Below are 23,319 nucleotides of genomic sequence, written 5' to 3'. Positions count from 1 at the left end.
ATCATAGAGTTGGAAGGGACCCCCAGGGTCAACTAGTCCAACCCCCTGCACAATGCAGGAAATTCACAACTGTCCCCCCACACCCCCAGTGACCCCTACTCCGTGCCCAGAAGATGGCCAAGATGCCCTCCCTCTCATCATCTGCCTAAGGTCATAGAATCAGCATTGCTGACAGATGGCCATCTAGCCTTGCTTAAAAACCTCCAGGGAAGGAGAGCTCACCACCTCCCGAGGAAGCCTCTTCCACTGAGGAACCGCTCTAACTGTTAGGAAGTTCTTTCTAATGTCTAGACGGAAACTCTTTTGATTTTTATTTCAACCCGTTGGTTCTGGTCCGACCTTCTGGGGCAACAGAAAAAAACTCGGCACCCTCCTTTATGTGACAGCCCTTCAAGTACTTGAAGATGGTTATCAGATCCCCTCTCGGAACAGGAAGCATTTTTATATTTTTGATGGTTTTGTCATAGCACCAAATCAGTGCCATAACACGATCCCGGATTGGCTGGATCATGTTGCCAGCACGCACAAAAAGTAACCACCCCCCTCCAAAAATGGCATCAAAAGGAGAATATTGGGGGAATGTTCGAGATTTCAAAGTCTTTTGAAGAACTGTTTGGCAGGTCCAAAACTGTGTTTTTTTAACATTAAAAATATCGATGCATGAGTCGTACTGTTTTGTCATTCCAGCTTTGCTTACATGTATTATTTATTGCACAAATTTATATCTCTCCACAAGTTTCTGAGGCAATGGAGAAATATAAATAATTGCAAATAATAGGACATCAAATCTAATGATCATAGAATCATAGAGTTGGAAGGGGCCACCAGGGTCATCTAGTCCAACCCCCTGCACAATGCAGGAAATTTACAACTACCCTCCCCCCCACACCCCCAGTGACCCCCACTACATGCCCAGAAGATGACCAAGATGCTGTCCTATAGAGGATGGTGCTGAGTTGTTTTCTGTTGCCCAAGAAGGCCGGACTAGAACCAACGGGTTGAAATTAAATCAAAAGAGTTTCCATCTAGACATTAGGAAGAATTTTCCAACAGTTAGAGCGGTTCCTCATTCGAACAGGAGGTGGTAAGCTCTCCTTCCGTGGAGGTTTTTAAGAAGAGGTTAGATGGCCATCTGTCAGCAAGGCAGATGATGAGAGGGAGGGCATCTTGGCCATCTTCTGGTCACTAGGGGTGTGAGGGGGGAGGTAGTTGTGAATTCCCTGCATTGTGCAGGCGGTTGGACTTGATGACCCCGGTGGTCCCTTCCAACTCTATGATTCTATGATTCTTCTATGATTCTAAGGTGCAAAGCAGATGTTTGACCACAGAGCCAGGGTCTTCAGTCAAGGTCTTTCACGTCCTTTACTACATGATCCTTTTAGCTGGAGATGCCAGGGATTGAACCTGGGTCCTTCTGCACCCTAAGCAGATGCTTTACCACTGAGCCACAGCCCCCCAAGTCGTCAAGTTCAGCATCAGGCAGACTAGGGCATCGCTCAACCCAAAAGGTATCCGTGGCGCTATTTATAGTCAACACACCATTTCTAACACACCAGCGTTGCATCCCTTCCTGACAAAAATAACATGGCTTTGATCGCAGCTCTGGCAACGTCTGCGATTGCAACGAAAGGGAGAATGACGGAGACCTCCTGGCATGTGAAAGGCGGGAGGCATCTTTGAAAATCCTCACCCCACCGACGGGGGAAGTTTGACGGCATCGCTTTGTTACTGGAAGGAACCACGCCACATCCGCCTGACTGACAACCCACAGGGCCTTGATGTCGACAGCGCGAGGGAGATGCCGCCGCGCGCATCAGGCCCAACGCACAGGCCTCTGATCAGCATCTGATAGGACGATCATATTTAAGACAGCGATAAAGGAGGTGGAATTGAGAACATGCCACTCAAAAGGGAGAGCGAGGCCGGTCTCTGTGCTCGGGAGAGCCTTTCGAAGAGGAAGAGGAAAGGCAAACAGAACGCACGTCTTGACGCTTGCCCAAATAAGAAGGGATAAAAGGGACGGTAAATGGAGCTGCAACCCACAGGAGGGGTTTGATCGTCTTCAAGATGCAAGAATTGTAATAGCTAAAGTTTGGAAGCAAGTGAATAAACCTTCAGTTCGTGACTGGAGAGGGAAACTATGGATGTATATGAGGATGGCCAAATTAACTGAATTCCTACGTGGAAAAGATATGGAAGAATTCAAAAAAACTTGGGCAAAGGCCATCACATATTGGGAAAAACTGGCAAAAATGGATTTTACTATTTTAGTTAGTGAGTTATAGAAACAAGTTTATTTACTTTTATATTATTATTATTAACAATTTTAAAAACTGTTTAGACACTTTTGCGGAAGTCAGGTGGTCACTTTTTAAGGTGGGTGGAGGGTCAAAAGGGTATTTTGGCTTTGTTGAACTTCATAACTTTGTATAATTATAATTGATACTCTTTTGCATTTTCTTTGTATTTTCTTTTAATTTTGTTGTTATTATTGTATTTGTTTTGTTTTATATTATAAAAATTATATATATATATATAAATAAAGATGCACGTCTCCAATATGGACGTTCCTATTCCAACTCAAAAGTCTGAGGTCCGCGTCACACTTCAGCAGCAAAGGAGGTAGTGAGGGGGCTCCGTAAACTCACCAGTGGAGCAGATGCTTTGATTGCAGAAGGTCCCTGGTTTGCGCCCGGGGCATCTCCAGTTAGAAGATCTCGAGACAGAGGAGCTGGAGAAGACCTCCACTGTAGATCACGGAGGCCAAGGGAGAGTTGAAATGTTAAAACAGCCCCACAGCAAGCTGGGCCAAGTGGTCTACGTGGAGGCATAAGGGCCAATTGGCTTGGATCCGCGCCATCCTGACAATGATGTAGGTTTGCCACTCGGACCTGGGGAGGGGCCGTGGCTCAGTGGTAGAGCCTCTGCTTGGCATGCAGAAGGTGCCAGGTTCAATCCCCGGCATCTCCAGATAAAGGGACCAGGCAAAGAGGTGACGTGAAAGACCTCTGCCTGAGAGAGAGCCGCTGCCGGTCAGAGTAGACAATAGTGACGTTGATGGACCAAGGATCTGATTCAGTATAAGGCAGCTTCATGTGTTCATGTGTATGTGACCTCAGGAGCTAATAGGCTCAACTGGTTTCTGGCCACCAGTGGCCCTCCAGGACAAAAGTCCACCATGAACTTCCCTGTCAAGTAGAGGAGGAGTAGGAGGAGGAGGAGGAGAGGAGGCAGAGGAGGAGTAGTAGATTTTTATATGCCAACTTTCTCTACCTTTTAAGGAGAATCAAACTGGCTTCCAATCTCGTTCCCTTCCTCTCCCCACAACGGGCAATTTGTGCGATAGGGGGGAGGCTGAGAGAGTCCAGAGAGAACTGTGACTAACCCAAGGTCAGGCAGCTGGCTTCGTGTGGAGGAGTGGGGGAAACCAACCCAGTTTGCCAGATTAGCCTCTGCCGCTCATGTGGAGGAGCAGGGAATCACACCCAGTTCTCCAGACTAGAGTCCACCGCTCTTAACCATCACATCACTCTGGCTCTCAAGAGGTCCACCCAACCCCAAAGGACGGTAACAAAGACTGGGGTAGATAGAACAATGGTCTGATTTAGTATACACACAAGTTTCATATGACCACGTTGGAAAGGGGCCACAGCTCAGCGGCAGAGCTGTGTTTGCCGAAGGTCCTGGGCTTGATCCAAGCTCCTGGACATTTTGTTTAGACCAAAGGGTTATGGAGCACGGGCCTGTTATGGGCTGCCAGCCAGAATGAAAGGCGCCAAGGACACACGACCCAAGGGTTTCTTCTCTCCTTTGCAGCAATGAACAACCACCCCCATTCAGCCCACCCCCCGCCCCGTGCAAATCGTTTCAGCTCTCCCGCGGCGTCGGTTTCTCTGCGTCAGGTAGATGTGAAAAACGCTTTGAGCCAGTCAGATGAAAGGTGCTCTCAAGATGGAAATGAATCAGTATTATTTACCGTCTCATTAATCTTGGATGAAAAGCACAGCAATCTGGTTACCATGAGTTGTGTGTCCCCCCTTCCCCCGGGTTCTTCTAAGAAGTGGGTCAAGACGAATTCTTTTTTTCCTGGGGTCCGGGTTCTTTGGGCAACGGGTGGGTCCCCATTGTTAGGAGAACGGATGGCCCTTCTAGTGACGGAGGCTATGGGGTGAATGCAGATGTGGCCCTACGGGGAAGGAAGAAACAAACTACAATCCCCTGCAGATCGGTATGCAGGGTTGTTGGTCAGGTGGGGCAGCTTTGGGAGCATCATATGGTAGAAAGCCCCCAGCCCATTTTTGTTCATTTGTTTTGAATTTAATTAATTTGTTATTGCACAAAACTCGGGAAGGCGTCCCTTACTCCGTATGTCTCTGTTGCTTGTCTAAGAGTTGTAGAAGAAGAGTTGGTTTTTTTCCCCTTCCTCTCCCCTCAACAGACACCCTGAGAGGTAGGTGGGGCTGCGAGAGTTCAGAGAGAACTGTGACTGGCCCAAGGTCACCCAGCTGCCTTCATGTGTAGGGGTAGGAAAACCAACCTGGTTCACCAGATTAACGTTCGCCGCCCATGGGGCGGGGAGTGGGGAATCAAACCCAGTTCTCCAGATCAGAGTCCACCGCTCTTAACCACCACACCACGCTAGGGGATCTCCTTCAACTTCAGCTCGAGATGACAGTCTTTCTCATTCAATAGGACTCCAGGTGGGGCTTTTGGTGCTTAAAAAAATCCTGTGCGCCTGCTCAGGCATTGCACAAAACCCTGGTTTGGTCAAACTAAGTGTGGCGATCCTGTGAATTGGTGCCCCTCTAGTTAGAGCGGTTCCTCAGTGGAACAGGCTTCCTCAAGAGTGGTAGAGAAAGTTGGCATATAAAAACCTCCTCCTCTTCTTCTTCATCTTCTCCTCTTCCTCTTCTTCTCCTCCTCCTCATCTTCTTCTCCTCCTCCTCCTCCTCCTCCTCTTCTTCTCCTCCTTCTCCTCCTCCTCATATCCTCCTCCTCCTCCTTCTCTTCTTCTTCTTCTTCTTCTTCTTCTTCTTCTTCTTCTTAACGGTGGTTTCTCATTGTATCTGAACTGAGCCAGCGATTTCCTCACAATTGACAGAAATGGTTCTGACCCACGTGCTTCTTTATATTTTAATACCCATGAATGTTTAGCCTGAGAAATGAATAAGTTGGATCACCTGTTATTTTAAAAAAAAAAAAAACTTATAAAAATACCATCCTCAAATAAATAGTGATGTCCTTAAGTTATTGTTATCCCTGTAAGCATCTGACTATGCCCCCAAATTGGGGTAGGTGAAGGAGGGTTTTGTTCAGGATTACCTCAGTACGATGAGATGATAGTATTTATCTTGAGAAATCCACCCTGAGCTGTGGGGAATCTCTCAGGGCCAAAGCAAGGGGTTCAGATGGGTGCAGTAAAGATGGTTTTGTATTTCTCATCTCCAGCGTTTCAGCGTAAAATCTCCATGTTAATCCAGGACTGCCGTGCCAGTCTGAAGTGCGCTGTTGAATCCAGGAAGGGATCTAGTACCAGCAGTGTGGTGTAGTGGAGAGCCAGCGTGGTGTAGTGGTTAAGAGCGGTGGTTTGGAACGGCGGACTCTAATCTGGAGAACCGGGTTTCGTTCCCCACTCCTCCTCATGAGCGGCGGACGCTAATCTGGTCAACCAGGTTGGCTTCCCCACTCCTACACCTAAGGCCAGCTGGGTGACCTTGGGCTAGTCACAGTTCTCTCAGCCCCACTAACCTCCCAGGGTGTCTGTTGTGGGGAGGGGAAGGGAAGGGGATTGTAAGCCGGTTTGATTCTTCCTTAAGTGGTAGAGAAAGTCGGCATATAAAAACCGACTCTTCTTCATCTTCTTCAGATGCCTCTGTTGCTTCAATCAATTTAATTTTTTATATAAAAAAAAGCTTTCGGCTTTAATTGTCTGTCCGGGAAGGGAGTCGCCTGCCTGAACTGACAGTGCGAACGCGGACGGTGTTATTCTTGGGTTGGCCTCTGGGGTGGAATTTGCAGCCTTATGAATGTCCAGCTCTGTGCGAAAGCCGGCATCTCGGCGCTGCGTTTTTGGGAAAGTAGGTTGCTGATGTCAGGCGGAAAAGGTCTCGTTTCAAGCTCCCTTTCAGATCTTCGCTTTGCCGGAGCCGCCGCTGTGCTCTTTCCGGCCTTTTTGAAATGGCTTGATGCCGAAGTGGCATTTGGAGATGTGGCATGTTTGGGGAGATGGGGTGGGGGGGTTGGGAGGAAGCCTTGTCCACTATGGCGGCTTCTAAATGACGGGCCCGGTGTGGGGGGAGAGGGGAGGAACACCTGGACAAGGTCAGCTGGAGGTGCTCACAGCTCGGCACATTTTCAGCTAGGTTGGATAGGAACCTTCGAGAGACTTGTCAAAAAGCACAGGTAGAAAGTAGTTGTTATGTTGTCATTTTGCTGCAGGCTGGTTAGGGGGATGCATGGACAGATGTAAGTGAGGAGGAGGAGGAGGAGGAGGAGGAGGAGGAGAAGGAGGAAGAGGAAGAGGAAGAAGAAGAAGAAGAAGAGTTGGTTTTTATATGCTGACTTTTTTTTTCTACCACTTAAGGGAGACTCAAACTGGCTTACAATCCCCTTCCCTTCCCCTCCCCACAACAGACACCCTGTGAGGTAGGTGGGGCTGAGAGAGCTGTGACTAGTCCAAGGTCACCCAGCCGGCTTCATGTGGAGGAGTGAGGAAACAAATCCAGCTCTCCAGATTAGCCCCCCCCCGCTCCTGTGGAGGAGGGGGGAATCAAACCCGGTTCTCCAGATCAGACTCCACCTCTCCAAACCACCGCTCTTAACCACTACCCTTCCTGGTGGCGGAAAGTGCCATAAAGCTGCTGCCGTCTGATGGCAGGCCTGTCGGGTTTTCAAGGCAGGAGACGACAAGAGGTGGTTTGCCATCGCCTGCCTCTGTGTACCAATCCTGGACTTCCTTGGTGGTCTCCCATCCAAGTACTAACCGGAAGCACCCCTGATTAGGTTCCTATGGCATCCCCGTAGGGTTTTCAAGGCAAGAGATGAACAGAGGTGGGTTTGCCATTGCCTGCCTCTGCATAGCAACCCTGGACTTCCCTGGCAGTCTCCCATCCAAATACTAACCAGGGCCGACCCTGCATAGCTTCCCAGATCTGACAGGACCGGGCTAGCCTGGGCCATGCAGGTCAGGGCAGACAAACAGAGGTGGGTTTGCCTTTGAGTAGCAAGCCTGGGCTTCTTTGGTGGTCTCCCACCCCATGCTCAGTCCCACTGCACACGAAGAAGAGCCTCGTTCCTGGAGCGAGATCTATGCGCGATCGACTTCTGGCTTGCCCACCCCTCCCTCCTTAGTTCTGAAGCCCCTTCACCTTTAGTTGGGGGCTACCGAGTTAGTCTTTAGCTCAGCCCTCCAGCCATAAAGAAGCAGGAAACTGGGGGAAAACCCAGTTATTGAATTAATTGCCGACATAAAATCTTTACGTACTTCATTCAACCCAGTATATCGAATAAGGGTTAGCATCTGAGTAAATTAAACACAGGACGTTATCTCTGCCGGTATTTTCATTGCAGAGAACAGAAGCTTAGCAACGGATGCACTTGGGAATACCCTGGGAGCTTCATCCGACCCATCTCCGGGTTCTTTGGTCGTATTTCATTTTCTATTCCCATCAATGTTTTAATACCTTCTCATTCGGTCATTCCTCAGCTATCGCCAAAGCTTGGCCGATTCTGAGAAGGAAGCAAAGGTTTGCATTATCTGTGCAGCAAAAGTCAAATCGATGCTAATTCTTCAAACCTTTCAGGCTCTTTGCGGGAAGGATATGAAAGGTTTCCGTGATCACAGGCAGGGATTTCTCCAGAGTCGTACCGCGATTTCTTCAGAGGAAATAGCTGGAAGTTTCCAGCCCCCTAAGTTTTAAAGTCAATTCCAACCCATAATACAAAACATTGCTGCCGACCTTGGTCAAGTCATAGCAGCTCCTGCCATTCACTGCCTTTCCACCCTCTGGTAGCTGTAATGTTTGTGAACATTCATGACAGGGGTGGGGGACAGGCCCGGGGGCCGTTTAAGCCCCGCAAAATCATTTGGTCTGGCCCTTCGTGGGTCCTGGCAGATCTCTAGCTCAGAAGGATCTAAGACTGGCGATCCACCCCCTCCCACGGACAGGAATAGCCTCTATTCAAGGCAGATGTGAGTTTGTTTTGCTGAGAAAAGGAACCTTTTTCCCCCTTGCAGAAGAGTCATTAGCTATGGAGCTGCTAGGACCGCCCAAGAAACTGCGCTAACCCTTTCCCACCCGGGCCGTAGAGAAACATATTCCCTCGGCACTACAACAGGGTTGGGGGTGGAAGTGGCGACAGTGGAGGGGTTAAAGGGGGGCAGGGCCAGAATGCACGGGGGGGGGGGGGGTTGTTAGCCAGTCTGTCCTCATTTCATCCCTGCAGGGAAAGGTAACAGGAGCCGGCTGTAGAATCCGGCCCCGACCATTCAGAGCAGGAGCAACTCTGGCATGTGGATGGATGGCTATGCCCGGCTGGTACAACAGACCATCCTGTGCCACCAGGTGGGCAAGTGCGTCACCAATTGGATGCCTGCCTGCTTGCCCATGCTGGGGGGGGGGTCATCTGGGGCAGCTGCCTGCTTGGGGCTTGGCCGGCTAATTTTTAAGTTGATAATTTTGTATGGCCCGCGGATGATGTTATAAATATCCAAATGGCCCTTGGCGGAAAAAAAAGGTCCCCCACCCCTGATCTATGACATTGTGGCCAGTCAGACTGGCTGTGGGAACAGACTGGGCTTGCAGGGGAGAAGCAAGTGGTTAGTGGCTTACTGTAAGACGCTTTGAGATTCTCCCCACGCCCAATTTCACAAGAACGTTCCCTGCATAACCTTGCCGGGAAGACAGAGTTTATCTGTTTCCATCCATCGACGAAGATGCTTCAGCCGACTTATAATCTATTCACGCTTTTGCTGTACCTTTCTGCTGGGGCTACTGAGATGCTTGCAAATCAGGCTTGGGTTTTAAGGACGCCGGGTCACCCTCTCCCACTTTGCAAGGAAGCGTAGCTTCATTCTAGCACACGTAAGAAGGTGGCTGGAAACTTCTGTCTGCTGTCTCTCTACTTTCAAAGCTTCTGTTGCTGCTGGAGGGGGTATTGGAGAGGGCCCTTCAAGTATAGTGCTGCCAGGTCCCCTATTTGCAACCAGCAGGAGGTTTTTGGGGCGGAGCCTTAGGAGGAGGGGGTTTGAGAAGGGGAGGGGCTTCAATGCCATAGAGTCTAATTGCCAAAGCGGCCATTTTTTCCAGATGAACTGAACTCTATCGCCTGGAGATCAGTTGTAATAGCAGGAGATCTCCAGCTACTCCCTGGAGGTTGGCACCCTTACCCCAAGCAAATGTTAAACCAGGGGAGTGCTGTTTGTATATCTGTTCAAGTATAGAGGTGTTTATTTTCTATTACAACCTCCGCTGCCTGTCTGAGTAGACAATACTGACTTTGATGGACCAAGGGTCTGGTTCAGTAGAAGGCAGCTTCATAGGAATAGGCCATGGCTCAGTGGTAGAGCATCTGCTTGGCGTGCAGAAGGTCCCAGGTTCAGTCCCCGGCATCCCCAGTTAAAGGAACCAGGCAAGTAGGTGATGTGAAAGACCTCTGCCTGAGACCCTGGAGAGCCACTGCCGGTCTGAGTAGACAATATTGACTTTGATGGACCGATGGTCTGATTCAGTAGATGGCAGCTTCATGTGTTCATGTGATGTTTACGGCTCCCTCCCGCCACCTCCGATGTCAGTCTCTTGCCGCCTCTCAGTAACTAGCCAATTCTCTCAAGCATTTAAACAGGAATGGGGGAAGAATGATGAGAGGACGTTATATTTTGTTAACGGGGGAGCATTAAACTTTGACGGGTACATGTTTGCACAGTGCCTGCCGCGAAAAGCCGGGGGGCGCGGTTCCTCCAGCCATTTCCCGTTGATACATCTTCCAGAGAGTTGCCGGGTATGTAAACTTTAAATAGATGGCTTGTCGGCTGAGAACTGAGCCTTTCATAGATCTCTTTGATGGAGCCGTTTTTTAAAAAGTTGGAAGGGGGGGGATAGGGGCAGAGAGGGAACGCTCCCAACCCTCCATCCATAAAAGATGAATGAGGCTGTCAGAGAATCGAAAAGAGTTATTATGAAGATGTTGGCTCTGAGAACAGTTTGTCTCCGACAAAAAGAATCCCCCTTCTTCTTTCCCCACATGGCCGAAGTCAAATCCGATATTGCCCATGCCATTGGCGGCTAGAAAGCGTTTTCCTTTGCACGAAAAACTCACTTTTTAAAAAAAGAAATTAAAGACAGAGGATTTCCTAAGACAGGGTCTCCGACATGGTGCATGTTTTCAGAAAGTGAGCGGAGCCAGATGGCACGGTTTCCCAGCAAGGCTTCCAATTGGCCATCGGAGATGTCATTGGCTGTGCATTTTTAAAAATGTTTCTTCGGAGGCAGCGCAAGGATCTCCACTGCATGACTGACATTTGGTGTGACATTTTGTGGTTGGCTCCACCTCCTGGGGTTGCCATTTTCCGGCAGCCATTTTGGGGCTGTGCCTGCCCACCACTTGCCGTCTGAATCCCAAAGGTGCCTACAGGCTCAAAGAGGTTGGAGATCCCCAGCCTAAGACATAAATAGGTTATCTGTGGAACTTCTTTTCCCACTGGATACCCCTGCCTCGTGCTTTAGGATCAATCAATGAAGCCCTGTTGAGAGTGGCACCATTTCCGGAGACAATATCTTGACGTGATAGTACCATCGGTTGCATCGTGATTTTTTGTGAGCGGTGTTGTACCACGGAAGTTGCCCACGTGTCTGTCAGTAAAACACTACAGAAAAAGAATCTTGATGCAATAATATGCATGACTTTTTTCACTATTCTTAGCAATATTATAGGCCAAGCATCGTTGTTCAGGGCGCCATCATTTCTGGAGGCAATATCTTGATGCGATTGGACCATCGTTTGGATCAAGAGCGCCCCCTCACTTGCAGTCTTTAAGCAGAGGCTGGGCAAACACTTGTCAGGCAGGCTCTAGGCTGATCCTGCATTAAGCAGGGGGTTGGACTAGATGGCCTCTTTGTCCCCTTCCAACTCTATGATTCTAAGATTGTTTTTGTGTGGTCGACCTGCCCATGTGACCGTCAGTAAAACACTGCAGAAAAAGAAACCTGATGCAGTCATATGCATGACTTTTTCCTCCCCAATATTACCATGAACACATATTACCATGAACACATGAAGCTGCCTTCTACTGAATCAGACCCTTGGTCCATCAAAGTCAATATTGTCTACTCAGACCGGCAGCGGCTCTCCAGGGTCTCCGGCAGGGGTCTTTCCCATCCCCTCCTTGCCTAGTCCCTTTAACTGGAGATGCCGGGGACTGAACCCGGGACCTTCTGCATGCCAAACAGATGCTCTGCCACTGAGCCACGGCCCCTCCCCAAATCAATATATAACATAAGGAACGATTTGAAATAAACCTTTGCTCCAGCACTGAATTTTAACTCCTCCTCTTCCCTGTTATTTTTTTAAACGTTTATCTTTTTTTCCCTCCAAAAAGCAAAATGTTAATCTCTGCACACTGAAACCAGGCGCTTGAGAGTTGTTGGTCTCTCTTGATTATGGCAGGCGTTAAATATGAAGCCGCGTCTGCTGTCATCTGCTGTCGGTTCTAGTAAGCCTCGGCAATCAGACACAGCCATGACATACAGATACTGCCAAGCGCTAAATGCCACGGCGTCTCAGCCACTGAACAATGTTAAACATCCACCGTCCACCGCCGGTTCCTGAAATCAGAGATCATGTGGTGTGAAACAGTGATATGAAAGATTCTGGGGAACAGTCGTTTGACATTTCAATATCCGGGCGGAAATTTGACATCAGCCTTCTCAAAGCAGAAGAGAAGAAGAAGAAGAGTTGGTTTTTTATATGCCGACTTTCTCTACCACTTAAGGGAGAATCAAACCGGCTTACAATCGCCTTCCCTTCCCCTCCCCACAACAGGCACCCTGTGAGGCAGGTGGGGCTGAGAGAGCTCTAGGAGAGCTGTGACTAGCCCAAGGTTACCCAGCTGGCTTCATGTGTAGGGAGTGGGGCAACAAAGCCAATTCGCCTCCACCGCTCATGTGGAGGAGCGGGGAATCGAACCCGGTTTCTCCAGATCAGAGTCCGCCGCTCCAAACCACCGCTCTGAACTACTACACCACGCTGGCTCAAATGCACAATAGTGGGGATTCAGTGCCACATGCCAAAGTTGCAAATGCTTACTCATGGCTTGGCAAGAAGTTGTAATATATTCCTTATTCTTATTATCGTATCCATTATTGGGTTTCTTGTAGGGTTGCCAGCTCTAGGTTGGGAAATACCTGGAGATTTTTGGGGCGGAGCCTAAGGAGGGCAGGGTTTGGGAAGGGGAGGGACTTCAATGCCCCAGAGTCCAACTGCTAAAGTCCAGCTTCTTGCCCCCCGGTAGCTGGGGTCCAGATACGCTGCCTTTCCACATGGATGCTCCACTTAGCAGCAGCAGCCACCGCCGGAGCTCTCCTCCGTGAATTGGTCCAAATCCCCTCTTAATGCCACCAGAGGTAGCAGAGGGGACATCTCTGCTGCTGGTGGCTGTGAGGTGACCACCCTGCTGATGAATCCCGTTTCTATTTCCCCCGCCAGCTAAACTAGCAAGTAGTTTGCCTTTTTTTTTCTTCCCCCAGCCCAACAGGCGTGGTGCCAGAGAGTGCAAGCAAGGCTCTTGTAGTCTCTCCCACGTTGCTATTTTTTAATGCAAGTTTGCTAGGAAAGTGCATTATTTTTCCATTAAAAATTCATTTCGGAGCGGATCAGTTTCGCGGCAGGTAATTAGCCTGCTTTCCCTTCTCCATTAACTGTCCTCAGAGTTTGCAGGGGTCTTTGGCTCTCCTCCGCTCCCTCTTCTTCTTTTTTTCTTCCTCTCCATTTCATCCCCTTCCGATCCATTTACCGTTCGCCTCTGCTCATTCGTCAAGGGAAGCGTCCCTCTTTCTCGGCAGCTGGAAATCCATACGACCCCATCAATGAAGCCGGAAAAGGCTTTCCCACAGGTGCCGTGTCTTTCCGTTTCTGGGTCCACCCTTCCTTCCTGAAGCTTCCTTTCTTCCTCTACTTTGTCCTCACAACCCCCCTGTGAGGCAGGCGAGACTGCAAGAGAGTGATTGGCCCAAAGTCACCCAGTGAGTGGGGATTTGAACTCAGATCTCCCAGGTACTGGTCTAAGCATGCTGGCTCTTGAGAATCGTGCGGTGGTGCCTCCCAAATCTAGTGGTAGAGATTTGATCATCCACAGCTTTTGCTGGGCACTAATGTATCAGTGTTAACCACCTCTGACTTTCTTCTGTGGTTCAGCCACCCAACTATTCATAGAATCATAGAATTGGAAGGGACCACCAGGATCATCTAGTCCTACCCCCTGCACAAGGCAGGAAATCCACAACTACCTACCCCCCCACACCCCCAGTGACCCCTGCTCCATGCCCAGAAGATGGCCAAGATGCCCTCCCTCTCATCATCTGTCTAAGATCATAGAATCAGCATTGCTGACAGATGGCCATCTAGCCTCTGCTGAAAAACCTCCAAGGAAGGAGAGCTCACCACCTCTCGAGGAAGCCTGTCCCACCGAGGAACCGCTCTGTTAGAAAACTCTGATGTCTAGACAGAAACACTGTCCTTCAGTGTTACTACTCTGAAGATGCCTGCCACAGTTGCTGGCGAAACGTCAGGAAAGAAAATTCCAAGACCACGGTTACACAGCCCGGATAACCTACAAGAACCAAATAAAGGTGTGTTTGGTATGTTGGTGAGGCTCATTGTAAACAGCTGATGGCAGATTTTTAGGACAACTGGTGTTTTCCTGACAGATCGTTCACCTAAAGAGCACGTGCTTCCTTGACTTTCCAACCAACGCTGGATATGCTACTGCAGAGTAAATAGATTCCTCATACAGAAGACAGAGTAGAGGATCAGAGGGGCATGCCGAATATATTAGGTGCCGTGGAACACAGGCAGGACAATGCTGCTGCAGTGGTGTTGTTTGGGGGCTTCCTAGAGGCACCTGGTTGGCCTCTGTGAGAACAGACTGCTGGACTTGATGGGCCTGGGTCTGATCCAGCAGGGCTTTTCTTATCTTCTTATGCTCTAGAGCCTTCGGCACAGTTGACCGTCGGGGTGTTAGACGTGGGTCCCGAACCCCACCGGTGGAGTGTTGGCAGGTTGACTGACCTCATGCTTTTGTGACCTCTGCAGACCCATGGAAACCAACCTCCGTTCTGAAGAAAACAATCCATCGCGTCTCCACGGAGTCCATTCAAGCAGAAGGGGAGGAGAGAGACGTAGATGCGCGTGGGGAGTCGAATCAGTTCAGTCCGGATCGATACCTACTCAAATCTATTTCCCCCCAAAAACAATGATCAAAGTTACGGACAGGGAAAGGCTCGGGAGCCCCGATTCATCTCAAGAGGATGTTTCAGGACTCAGAGCCTCCTTCTCCTCTTTACTGGTAAGCGCCCCATCATTACTACATCACCGCTGTGGCTCAATCGGTAGAGTCAGTCTCATGTGCAGAAGGCCCCAAGTTCAAGCCCCGTCATCCCCAGTGAAAACAAGTGACTGAGAGCCACTCCATGGCGTTAAGAGGGCCAAAACGCACCTCTTATTTCAAAGTGGTCCTCCTCCTTGGGCTAGTCACAGCTCTGAGAGATCTCTCTCAGCCCCACCTACCACACAGGGTGCCTGTGGTGGGGAGGGGGAGGGAAAGGCAATGGTAAGCCGGTTTGATTCTGCCTTAAGTGGTAGAGAAAGTCGGGATATAAAAACCAGCTCTTCTTCTTCTCCGAGGATGGCTGCGCAATCGCAGTCGAAGTTTAGTTATATTAAATAGTACGTTCTATGCATGCTTGAATGATATTGAGTAGATGTGCCTATTAGTAACATGCTTTCCAAATATGTATAACAGGAGGAGGAAATGAGAGGCTATATATTGTCTGTGATTGGGAGTGATGGTGCGCTTCTCTCTTCAACAGTCCCTGCCTTAAGCTGAAGGGGGGGCACTTATTTGTGTACACAAAAATAAACTTAGAATCATAGAGTTGGAAGGGACCACCAGGGTCATCTAGTCCAACCCCCTGTACAATGCAGGAAATTCACAACTACCTCCCCCACACACACACACCCAGTGACCCCTACTCCACGCCCAGAAGATGGCCAAGATGCCCTCCCTCTCATCATCTGCCTAAGGTCATAGAATCAGCCTTGCTGACAGATGGCCATCTAGCCTCTGCTTCAAAACCTCCAGGGAAGGAGAGCTCACCACCTCCCGAGGAAGCCTGTTCCACTGAGGAACTGCTCTGTTAGAAAATTTTTCCTAATGTCTAGACGGAAACTTTTTTGATTTAATTGCCACCCGTTAGTTCTGGTCTGACCTTCTGGGGCAACAGAAAACAACTCGGCACCCTCCTTGGTGTGGTTCATTGGCTCAAACTGCACCAGGGTCAAACCTGTTCAGGGTAACAAATGAAAGGGACAGAAACTCGCCGAAAACTATGCACGCCTGCAGAACATAAAAATCCGAAATCACGGACAAGGCCACAGCCAGTCCCTCATACATCTGCTCCGTTTGAACAATTAGACCTGCCACTCCAAACTCTGCCAGGGAGTGGGACATTCAGATCAGGCGACTCGGAAGCATCCCAGCGGAGAACCCCTGCTTGTCCTTTGGCCATTTATTCATGGAAGGTTTTGCATTGGATTTGTCACTCTATAGATGCACATTTTCCCCATCTGAATTCTCGAAACTCTGCATGGCGGCTTATGGTTGAGTTTTGAGAATATGGATGGGGGGAAAGTGCATCTAAAGAGTGGCAAATCCAATGCAAAACCTTCCATGAATAAATGGCCCCCCTCTTGACGTTTCCGGGGTATTGTAGGGAGGAGAAGGGGTTATCGCAGGTAACCGCCGGCAGCGAATGCAAGGCTCCGCAGGCTTTGGTTGGCTTTCCATTTCCACCCGGATGCTTTTTTCGACCCCCAAGAAACCCTCCTGCCTTGAAATTGAATCCCATTATTTCTTCTGGTTTTTTTTACCCCATTCCGTGGGCTGCAGGCCTTCTGCGATTCTAATGAAATTCGCTTCAACGGCTCCTCTACCTGATCGCATCGATTGTATTCCCCCCGCCAGTTCCTCCCGTCAGGTTGTTTGTAACTAATTGTGCATTACGTCCCTCCTGCCGAGGCTTTGTAAAGAATAGTGCCACGCAATCCAATGGAGAGTTACTCCAGCCTAAGCCCGTTGAAATGAACAGGCATAGACTGGAGTCACTCTTTCTAGGGTTGTACTGTAAATCTTTTTTTATTATTATTATTTTAAATAAAGTTTTTATTGTTTTCTCATTTTATACATCATAAATCAATTTCCATTAATACTTAACAATATAAAATTGAATCTATAAAAATTTCTAATCTAAGAAATAACAGAAAATAATTGACTTCCCCTTCACTCTCTTCTGTCCAGAATTAAATTGTATATACTTTTGCTAACAGTATAATCCCCCTCTGCTCAGTTACTTTATATGTATCTTATTTTATCTAGTTAATATACCTGTAATCATCCTAATATTATCACTATACCAAATAAATGTGAGGGATTAAATCAAAGAGTATCCTTTAAAATGGCGCATTGAAAAATATTTTTCACAGTAAATTCTCCACACCTCCCACTCCCCCCAAAATTGTACATTATCAGTCTGATGGGTTGTACTGTAAATCTAAGTAACAAATACCTCTGGTCAACTTTCCCAGATGGGGAAACACCCTCTTTGAGAAAGCAAAGCAACCAAGAGGCGAGAAGGGAACGGGATAAGGACTGCCATGCGGTACTGCCAAAGACTTTTCTTGGGCTATGGAGAGTCAGGCCCCGCTTGAGCCGCACAGAGAAAGCTCCTGTGAGGTAGGTGGGGCTGAGAGGGTGTGACTAGCCCAAGCTCACCCAGCCGGCTTCATGCGGAGGAGCGGGGAAACAAATCCCGTTCACCAGATTAGCCTCCGCCTCTCATGTGGAGGAGCGGGGAATTAAACCCGGTTCTCCAGATCAGACTCCACCGCTCCAAACTACTGCTCTTAACCACTACACCATGCTGGAAGATGGACCCGACTCCATCTATGAGACTTTTAAGACTGGGTTTTTTTAGAAGCCTACTACCAAGTCAGGTTTTAAAAAGCAAAATTTAAAAGTGTGATTTTGGAAAAGCTCTTTTTCTTTTGCTGAATTTCAAAACTGTCTCTCCAGGCTGGGCTCTTGTTTAACTGCAAAGCTTTGACTCCATTTACAGAGGATGAAGAAGATGCCCATTGACCGGTCTGAGTGGGAAAGTTATTTCGATGAAAGTGGCCATATTCTGAAATCCCAAGAGTTTGTTTCGTCCCAAATCCTGGAGAGGGTAAGTCACTGTTGGGAACAAGGGGCAGGGATGTAACAGGTATGTGCATGGTCAATTCTGGGTGGTTTTAATCATGCATTTTAAAAATTCTGTGTGCTTCCTAATCTGTGATCAGTGCATTTTCAAAATTTGGGGTGGTCCCACACAGATGTTTTGCTCCGCCGTGGCTCCTTTACTGCCAGTTTTGGGAGTGTTCATATGACATTGTTCTCTATTCGTCCAGTTTCCATGTTTTCCCTTTGCTTGTCTGTAGGGTTGCCAACCTCCAGGCACTAGCTGGAGATCTCCTGCTATTACAGCTGATCTCCAGCCGATAGAGATCAGTTCCCCTGGAGAAAATGGCTGCTTTGGCAATAGGTCTCTGTGGCATTGAAGTCCCTCCCCTCCCCAAACCCCGCCCTCCTCAGGCTCCGCCCCCCAAAATCTTCAGGTATTTCCAAACCCGGAGCTGGCAACCCTACTTGGGGAGACATGATAGAGGTCTATAAAATTATGCATGGTTTGGAGAGAGTGGACAGGGAGAGGTTTTTCTCCCATAATACTAGAACACAGGGTCATCTGCTAAAGCTGGAGGGCAAGAGATTCAAAACAGATAAAAGGAAGTATTTTTTTCACACAACGCATAGTTAAATTGTGGAACTCCCTGCCCCAGGATATGGTGATGGCTGCCAGCTTGGAGGGCTTTAAGAGGGGAGTGGACATATTCATGGAGGAGAGGGGTATTCATGGCTATTAGTTAGAATGGATACTAGTCATGCTGCATACCTATTCTCTCTAGTATCAGAGGAGCATGCCTATTATTTTGGGTGCGGTGGAACACAGGCAGGACGGTGCTGCTGCAGTCATCTTGTTTGGGGGTTTCCTAGAGGCACCTGGTTGGCCACTGTGTGAACAGACTGCTGGACTTGATGGGTCTGATCCAGCAGGGCCTTTCTTATGTTCTTATGTACTTGGCTGCCACCTTCCCCAAACCTGGTTTAAGACAACCTTCACTAATGGGTGTGTGGGTTAAGTGCCGTCAAGTCACTTCCGACTCACGGCGACTCTATGAATCAACGTCCTCCAAAATGTCCTCTCTTTGACAGCCTTGCTCAGGTCTTGCCAACTGAGGGCCGTGGCTTCCTTTATGGAGTCCATCCATCTCTTGTTGGGTCTTCCTCTTTTCCTGCTGCCATCAACCTTTTCCTAGCATGACTGTCTTTCCCAGTGACTCTTGTCTTTGCATAATGTGACCAAAATACGATAGCCTCAGTTTAGTCATTTTAGCTTCTAGGGCAGTGGTGGCGAACCTATGGCACGGGTGCCAGAGGTGGCACTCAGAGCCCTCTCTGTGGGCATGCACGCCGTTGCCCCAGCACAGAGTTCACCTGAGTTCGTTCCCCCAGCTGAGGAGGCTGGGGACCAGTGGTGCCTTACCGGCTCCTCCGGGGAGCACTGGGCTCCTTCCCAGTGCCTTCTCCGCAGTCTCTGGCTGCGCGCTCCGGATGTGAAGATAACGACGAGCCTTCTGCCAAGGACTGGAAGAGGTGGAGCCGGGACGGGGCTGGACCGGGAGTGGGATACCTGGGCAGCCATCTGCGGCAGGCTGGTTGGTGACTGCAGTGCGGGGGATTGGCAGTGAGGGCTGAACAGGGGCCCGCCTGGCGTTTGTGCTGGAGCCGAGCCCTTTGCTTAGCTCGGGTTTCCACTCTGCTCGTTCATGCAACTGAAGGTGCCCCTGAGCGTGTGCAGAGGGCTGTCCCCACCATCAGCCTCCCCGCATAACAGTTTTTTAAAATTCGTATGAAGATAACAGTTGGATGATGCTCCAGCTGCTTTCCTTCCCCCACTCGGCCGCCCATGCAGGGTTGCCAACCTCCAGGTAGTAGGAGATCTGCTATTTCAGTTCACCTGGAGAAAATGGCCGCTTTGGCAATAGGACTCTATGGCATTGAAGTCCTCCCCAAACCCCACCCTCCTCAGGCTCCGCCCCAAAAACCTCCCGCAGGTGGCAAAGAGGGATGTGGCAACTCCTAGCCCCATGTGGACTTCTAGCTGTGTTGGCACTTTGCGATAAATAGGTGGGTTTTGGGTTGCAGTTTGGGCACTCGGTCTCTAAAAGGTTCGCCATCACTGTTCTAGGGTCAGTTCAGGCGAGGGTTGCCAACCTCCAGGTAGTAGCTGGAGACCTGCTATTACAACTGATCTCCAGCCGATAGAGATCAGTTCACCTGGAGAAAAATGGCCGCTTTGGCAATTGGACTCTATGGCACTGAAGTCCCTCCCCTCCCCAAACCCTTCCCTCCTCAGGCTCCGCCCCAAAAACCTTCGCCGGTGGTGAAGAGGGACCTGGCAACCCTAGTTCAGGCTTGATTTGATCTATAACCCATTGATTTGTATTTTTTTTGGCACTCCACGGTATCCGTAACACTTTCCCTAATTTGATTCTGCATTTATTCTGGCTAACACAGTTCTGTTCCCAAACCGCCAAAAAGAGTTTGGCTCCCCCACACACTCTAAATGTGGAAACCATCATCCACAGCACCTTGAGGGTTGCAGGGTCCGATTCCCAGGTGCAAAGAGCTCTGGGGAATGTAGTTTTCCAGGGCATTCCGAGACCATTCTGTGGGTTGCAGCTGACCCGAATGACGCTTCCTAGATATACTGACATGGTAGAGGTTGCCATTTGTTAGGCTTCACACTGCGAATGGAACATCCTGGATTGTCCGGGATCCTGCAAGTTCATTTGCAAGGTCAGACCAAGCTGGCTTCCTTTCTCTTTCCCAACACGGCAAACGGTCAACACATTGCTTTCCAGACCGATATATTTGCTTAGAATAGAATCATAGAATCATGGAAGGGACCACAAGGGTCATCTAGTCCAACCCCCTGCACAAGGCAGGAAATTCACAACTACCTCCCTCCCCACACCCCCAGTGACCCCTACTCCATGCCCAGAAGATGGCCAAGGTGCCCTCCCTCTCATGATCTGCCTAAGGTCATAGATTCAGCATTGCTGACAGATGGCCATCTAGCCTCTGCTTCAAAACCTCCAGGGAAGGAGAGCTCACCACCTACCGAGGAAGCCTGTTCCACTGAGGAACCGCTCTAACTGCTAAAAAATTCTTCCTAATTGAAATAAAACTTCATTTAACAAAAAAAAAAAAAATTCTTGTCTGCTATTTTTCCACTAAAGGTAGTCAAGTCACAAGCGGAAGCTTGGCCAGAGGTATTGAGTCCCAAGGTAAATGACTTCCTGGGTCAATGCTACCTGTGCATCTAGCACATTTTAATCCCACCCTGCCTGCCTTCGGGACAAGCATATATCGTTCTCCAGGTTGCCTGGTAGAGGTCTTTCACATCATCTAATGCCTGGTCGTTTAACTTGAGATGCCGGGGATTGAACCTGGTGCCTTCTGCATGCCAAGCAGAGGCTCTTCCACTAAGCCACAGCCCCTCTAGGCCCACTTTCCTAACTGGGGAGAGGCACCTGATAGATCAGGTGAGGGACTGTGGCTCAGTGCTAGAGCATCTGCTTGGCATGCAAAAGGTCCCAGGTTCAATCCTCAGCATCTCCAGTTAAAGGGACTAGGCAAGTAGGTAAAGGTAAAGGTCCCCTGTGCAAGCACTGGGTCATTACTGACCCATGGGGTGATGTCACATCTCGACATTTTCTAGGCAGACTTTGTTTGCGGGGTGGTTTGCCAGTGCCTTCCCCAGTCATCTTCCCTTTACCCCCAGCAAGCTGGGTACTCATTTCACCGACCTCGGAAGGATGGAAGGAGGAGTCAACCTTGAGCCGGCTACCTGAAACCGACTTCCGTCGGGATCGGACTCAGGTCGTGAGCAGAGCTTGGACTGCAGGACTGCAGCTTACCACTCTGCGCCACGGGGCTCCGTACCTGGGACCTTCTAGGCAGGTAGGTGGTGTGAAAGACCCCTGCCCGAGACCCTGGAGAGCCGCTGCTGGTCTGATAATACTGACTTTGATGGACCAAGGGTCTGATTCAGTCGAAGGCAGCGTCATGTGTTTCAAGATGACAGAAGAGCCAGTACACTTTAACCTCAAGCAAATTTTCTTTGAAAAGCACAAGGGGATAATTAAGCTTGAGCAAGCAAGCACCAGCCGTCAAACCATTTTGCCAGGAACGGGAGCAACAAGTTAAGAGGTTGGAAATGACATTGTCCAAGTCCCAAAGACAGATGGGGCGGCTCAGATAATCGTTGCAGAGGATGCAAATGTGAACAGCTCGACAGCTTCCCCCCCAATTACATGGAGGATAAGTAGGCTCTGTTGGGGTTGCAGCACAAACTAAATTTATCAAGGGCAAGACTAACATTTATTACAGTCTGGGAAGCTGGGAAGGGGGAGCGAACGTTTTCGCCACTCGCGCAAAAAGGCGGCAGGTTTCCCGGGCTCACTTGGGCTTTTACAGCTGTTGCCAATGAAAGTGGGAAAGCCTTTCTCTCCGAGCTGAAGAAAATATTAGTGGATGGTGGTAACTCACAAAAGAAGAAAAAGAAGAAGAAGAGATGAAGAAGAAGAAAAAGAAGGAGAAGAAGAAGAAGAAGAGGAGGAGGAGGAGAAGGAGGAGGAGAAGAAGGAGAAGAGGAGGAGGAGGAGAAGGAGAAGATAAAGAAGAAGAGGGAAGGAGAAGGAGAAGGAGAAGAAAAAGAAGAAGAAGAAGAGTTGTTTTTTATATGCCGACTTTCTCTGCCACTTAAGGGAGACTCAAACCGGCTTACAATCGCCTTCCCTTCCCCTCCTCACAACAGACATCCTTTGAGGTAGGTGGGGCTGAGAGAGCTCCAAGAGAGGTGTGACTATCTCAAGGTCTCCCAGCTGGCTTCATGTGGAGGAGGAGTGGGGAAACAAACCCGGTTTTCCAGATCAGAGTCCACCTCTCCAAACCACCACTCTTAACCACTACACCACGCTGGCTTACCACTTATGGTGATCCCTTTGGATTTTCAAGCAAAAGATGGTTTGTCGTCACCTGCCTCTTTCCTTGCTGGTCTCCCATCCAAGTACTAACCAGGATTGACCCTGCTTAGCTTCCAAGATCCGGCTAGCCTGGGCTATCCAGGTCAGAGCAGTTGATGGATGGATGGATGGATGGATACTAATGCAGTCCTAAACACAGTTACCCCCTTCTAAATCAACGGTTTTAGAGGGATATGACTCTTTGCAGGATTGCATTGTAAGCCGCTGTTAATTTGCATTGGCCTTTGGCGGAATCCAGCTTCCTTTCTGTATCATTCTCCATCTTTTGCCTGTGTGTTGCTTATATTTCTGATGAAACCGCCTACCTTTCATCTTCTTCCATTCTTCGCCCTTAGAAATTTGCCTCTCATGCCAGCGCTGAAAGCTTCCTAAACAATGAACTGATTCACAGTTGAGCTATTTCCCCCCACTTTTTTTTTTGGAGAAATTAAATTATCATAGATTATCACTTTTTCCTGCTGTTTGAAACCTTTTCAGGCAGGCTGATGGCCTTTATCTATCTTTCTCCCTTCTTTAGATGCTATTGTTTTACCTCCCCTATTTTGCACCTTTCCCTTTTATGCCTCATCATTTTTTATCTATAACGGCAAGGATTTCTCCCCCCACCCTTTTCGAAACTTTTGTTCACCAGTTATCAACTTTCCTTTCAACCCCATCATCTTGATTTTACAATGATCTGTTGCTTTACTTCCCTACCCATTTTTTTAAAGACACTAACAATTATAATGTGAATTGCCTTTAATGTGTCGGTGGGAAACTTGTATTTTGTTGCTCTGTATTATCTAATGTTTCGAGCCTTGGATGTTGGTGGTACACACTGCCATCCTAAGGAGAATTGCT

The 23,319-nt window shown here is 48.9% G+C and overlaps 1 protein-coding gene and 1 non-coding gene across 2 annotated transcripts in view; one reads left to right on the top strand and one right to left on the bottom strand.

The window, feature by feature from the left end:
* Positions 1–1,383: 1,383 nt before the first annotated feature.
* TRNAP-AGG (transfer RNA proline (anticodon AGG)) lies at positions 1,384–1,456 on the bottom strand. Its single transcript has one exon. It is a non-coding gene; the product is annotated as a tRNA-Pro (tRNA).
* A 13,011-nt stretch (positions 1,457–14,467) lies between these two features.
* The window catches only part of TBC1D21 (TBC1 domain family member 21), a 28,604-nt gene continuing 19,752 nt past the window's right edge, over positions 14,468–23,319 (top strand). Inside the window, exons 1-2 of the mRNA XM_056866057.1 lie at positions 14,468–14,560; positions 17,388–17,495. Coding sequence (XP_056722035.1) covers positions 14,468–14,560; positions 17,388–17,495 — 201 coding nt within the window. The remainder of the gene's footprint in view (positions 14,561–17,387; positions 17,496–23,319) is intronic.

This window comes from Euleptes europaea, chromosome 20, assembly GCF_029931775.1.
Source record: "Euleptes europaea isolate rEulEur1 chromosome 20, rEulEur1.hap1, whole genome shotgun sequence".
NCBI classification, from domain to species: Eukaryota; Metazoa; Chordata; class Lepidosauria; order Squamata; family Sphaerodactylidae; genus Euleptes; species Euleptes europaea.
This window is presented reverse-complemented; position numbering and strand designations above follow the sequence as displayed.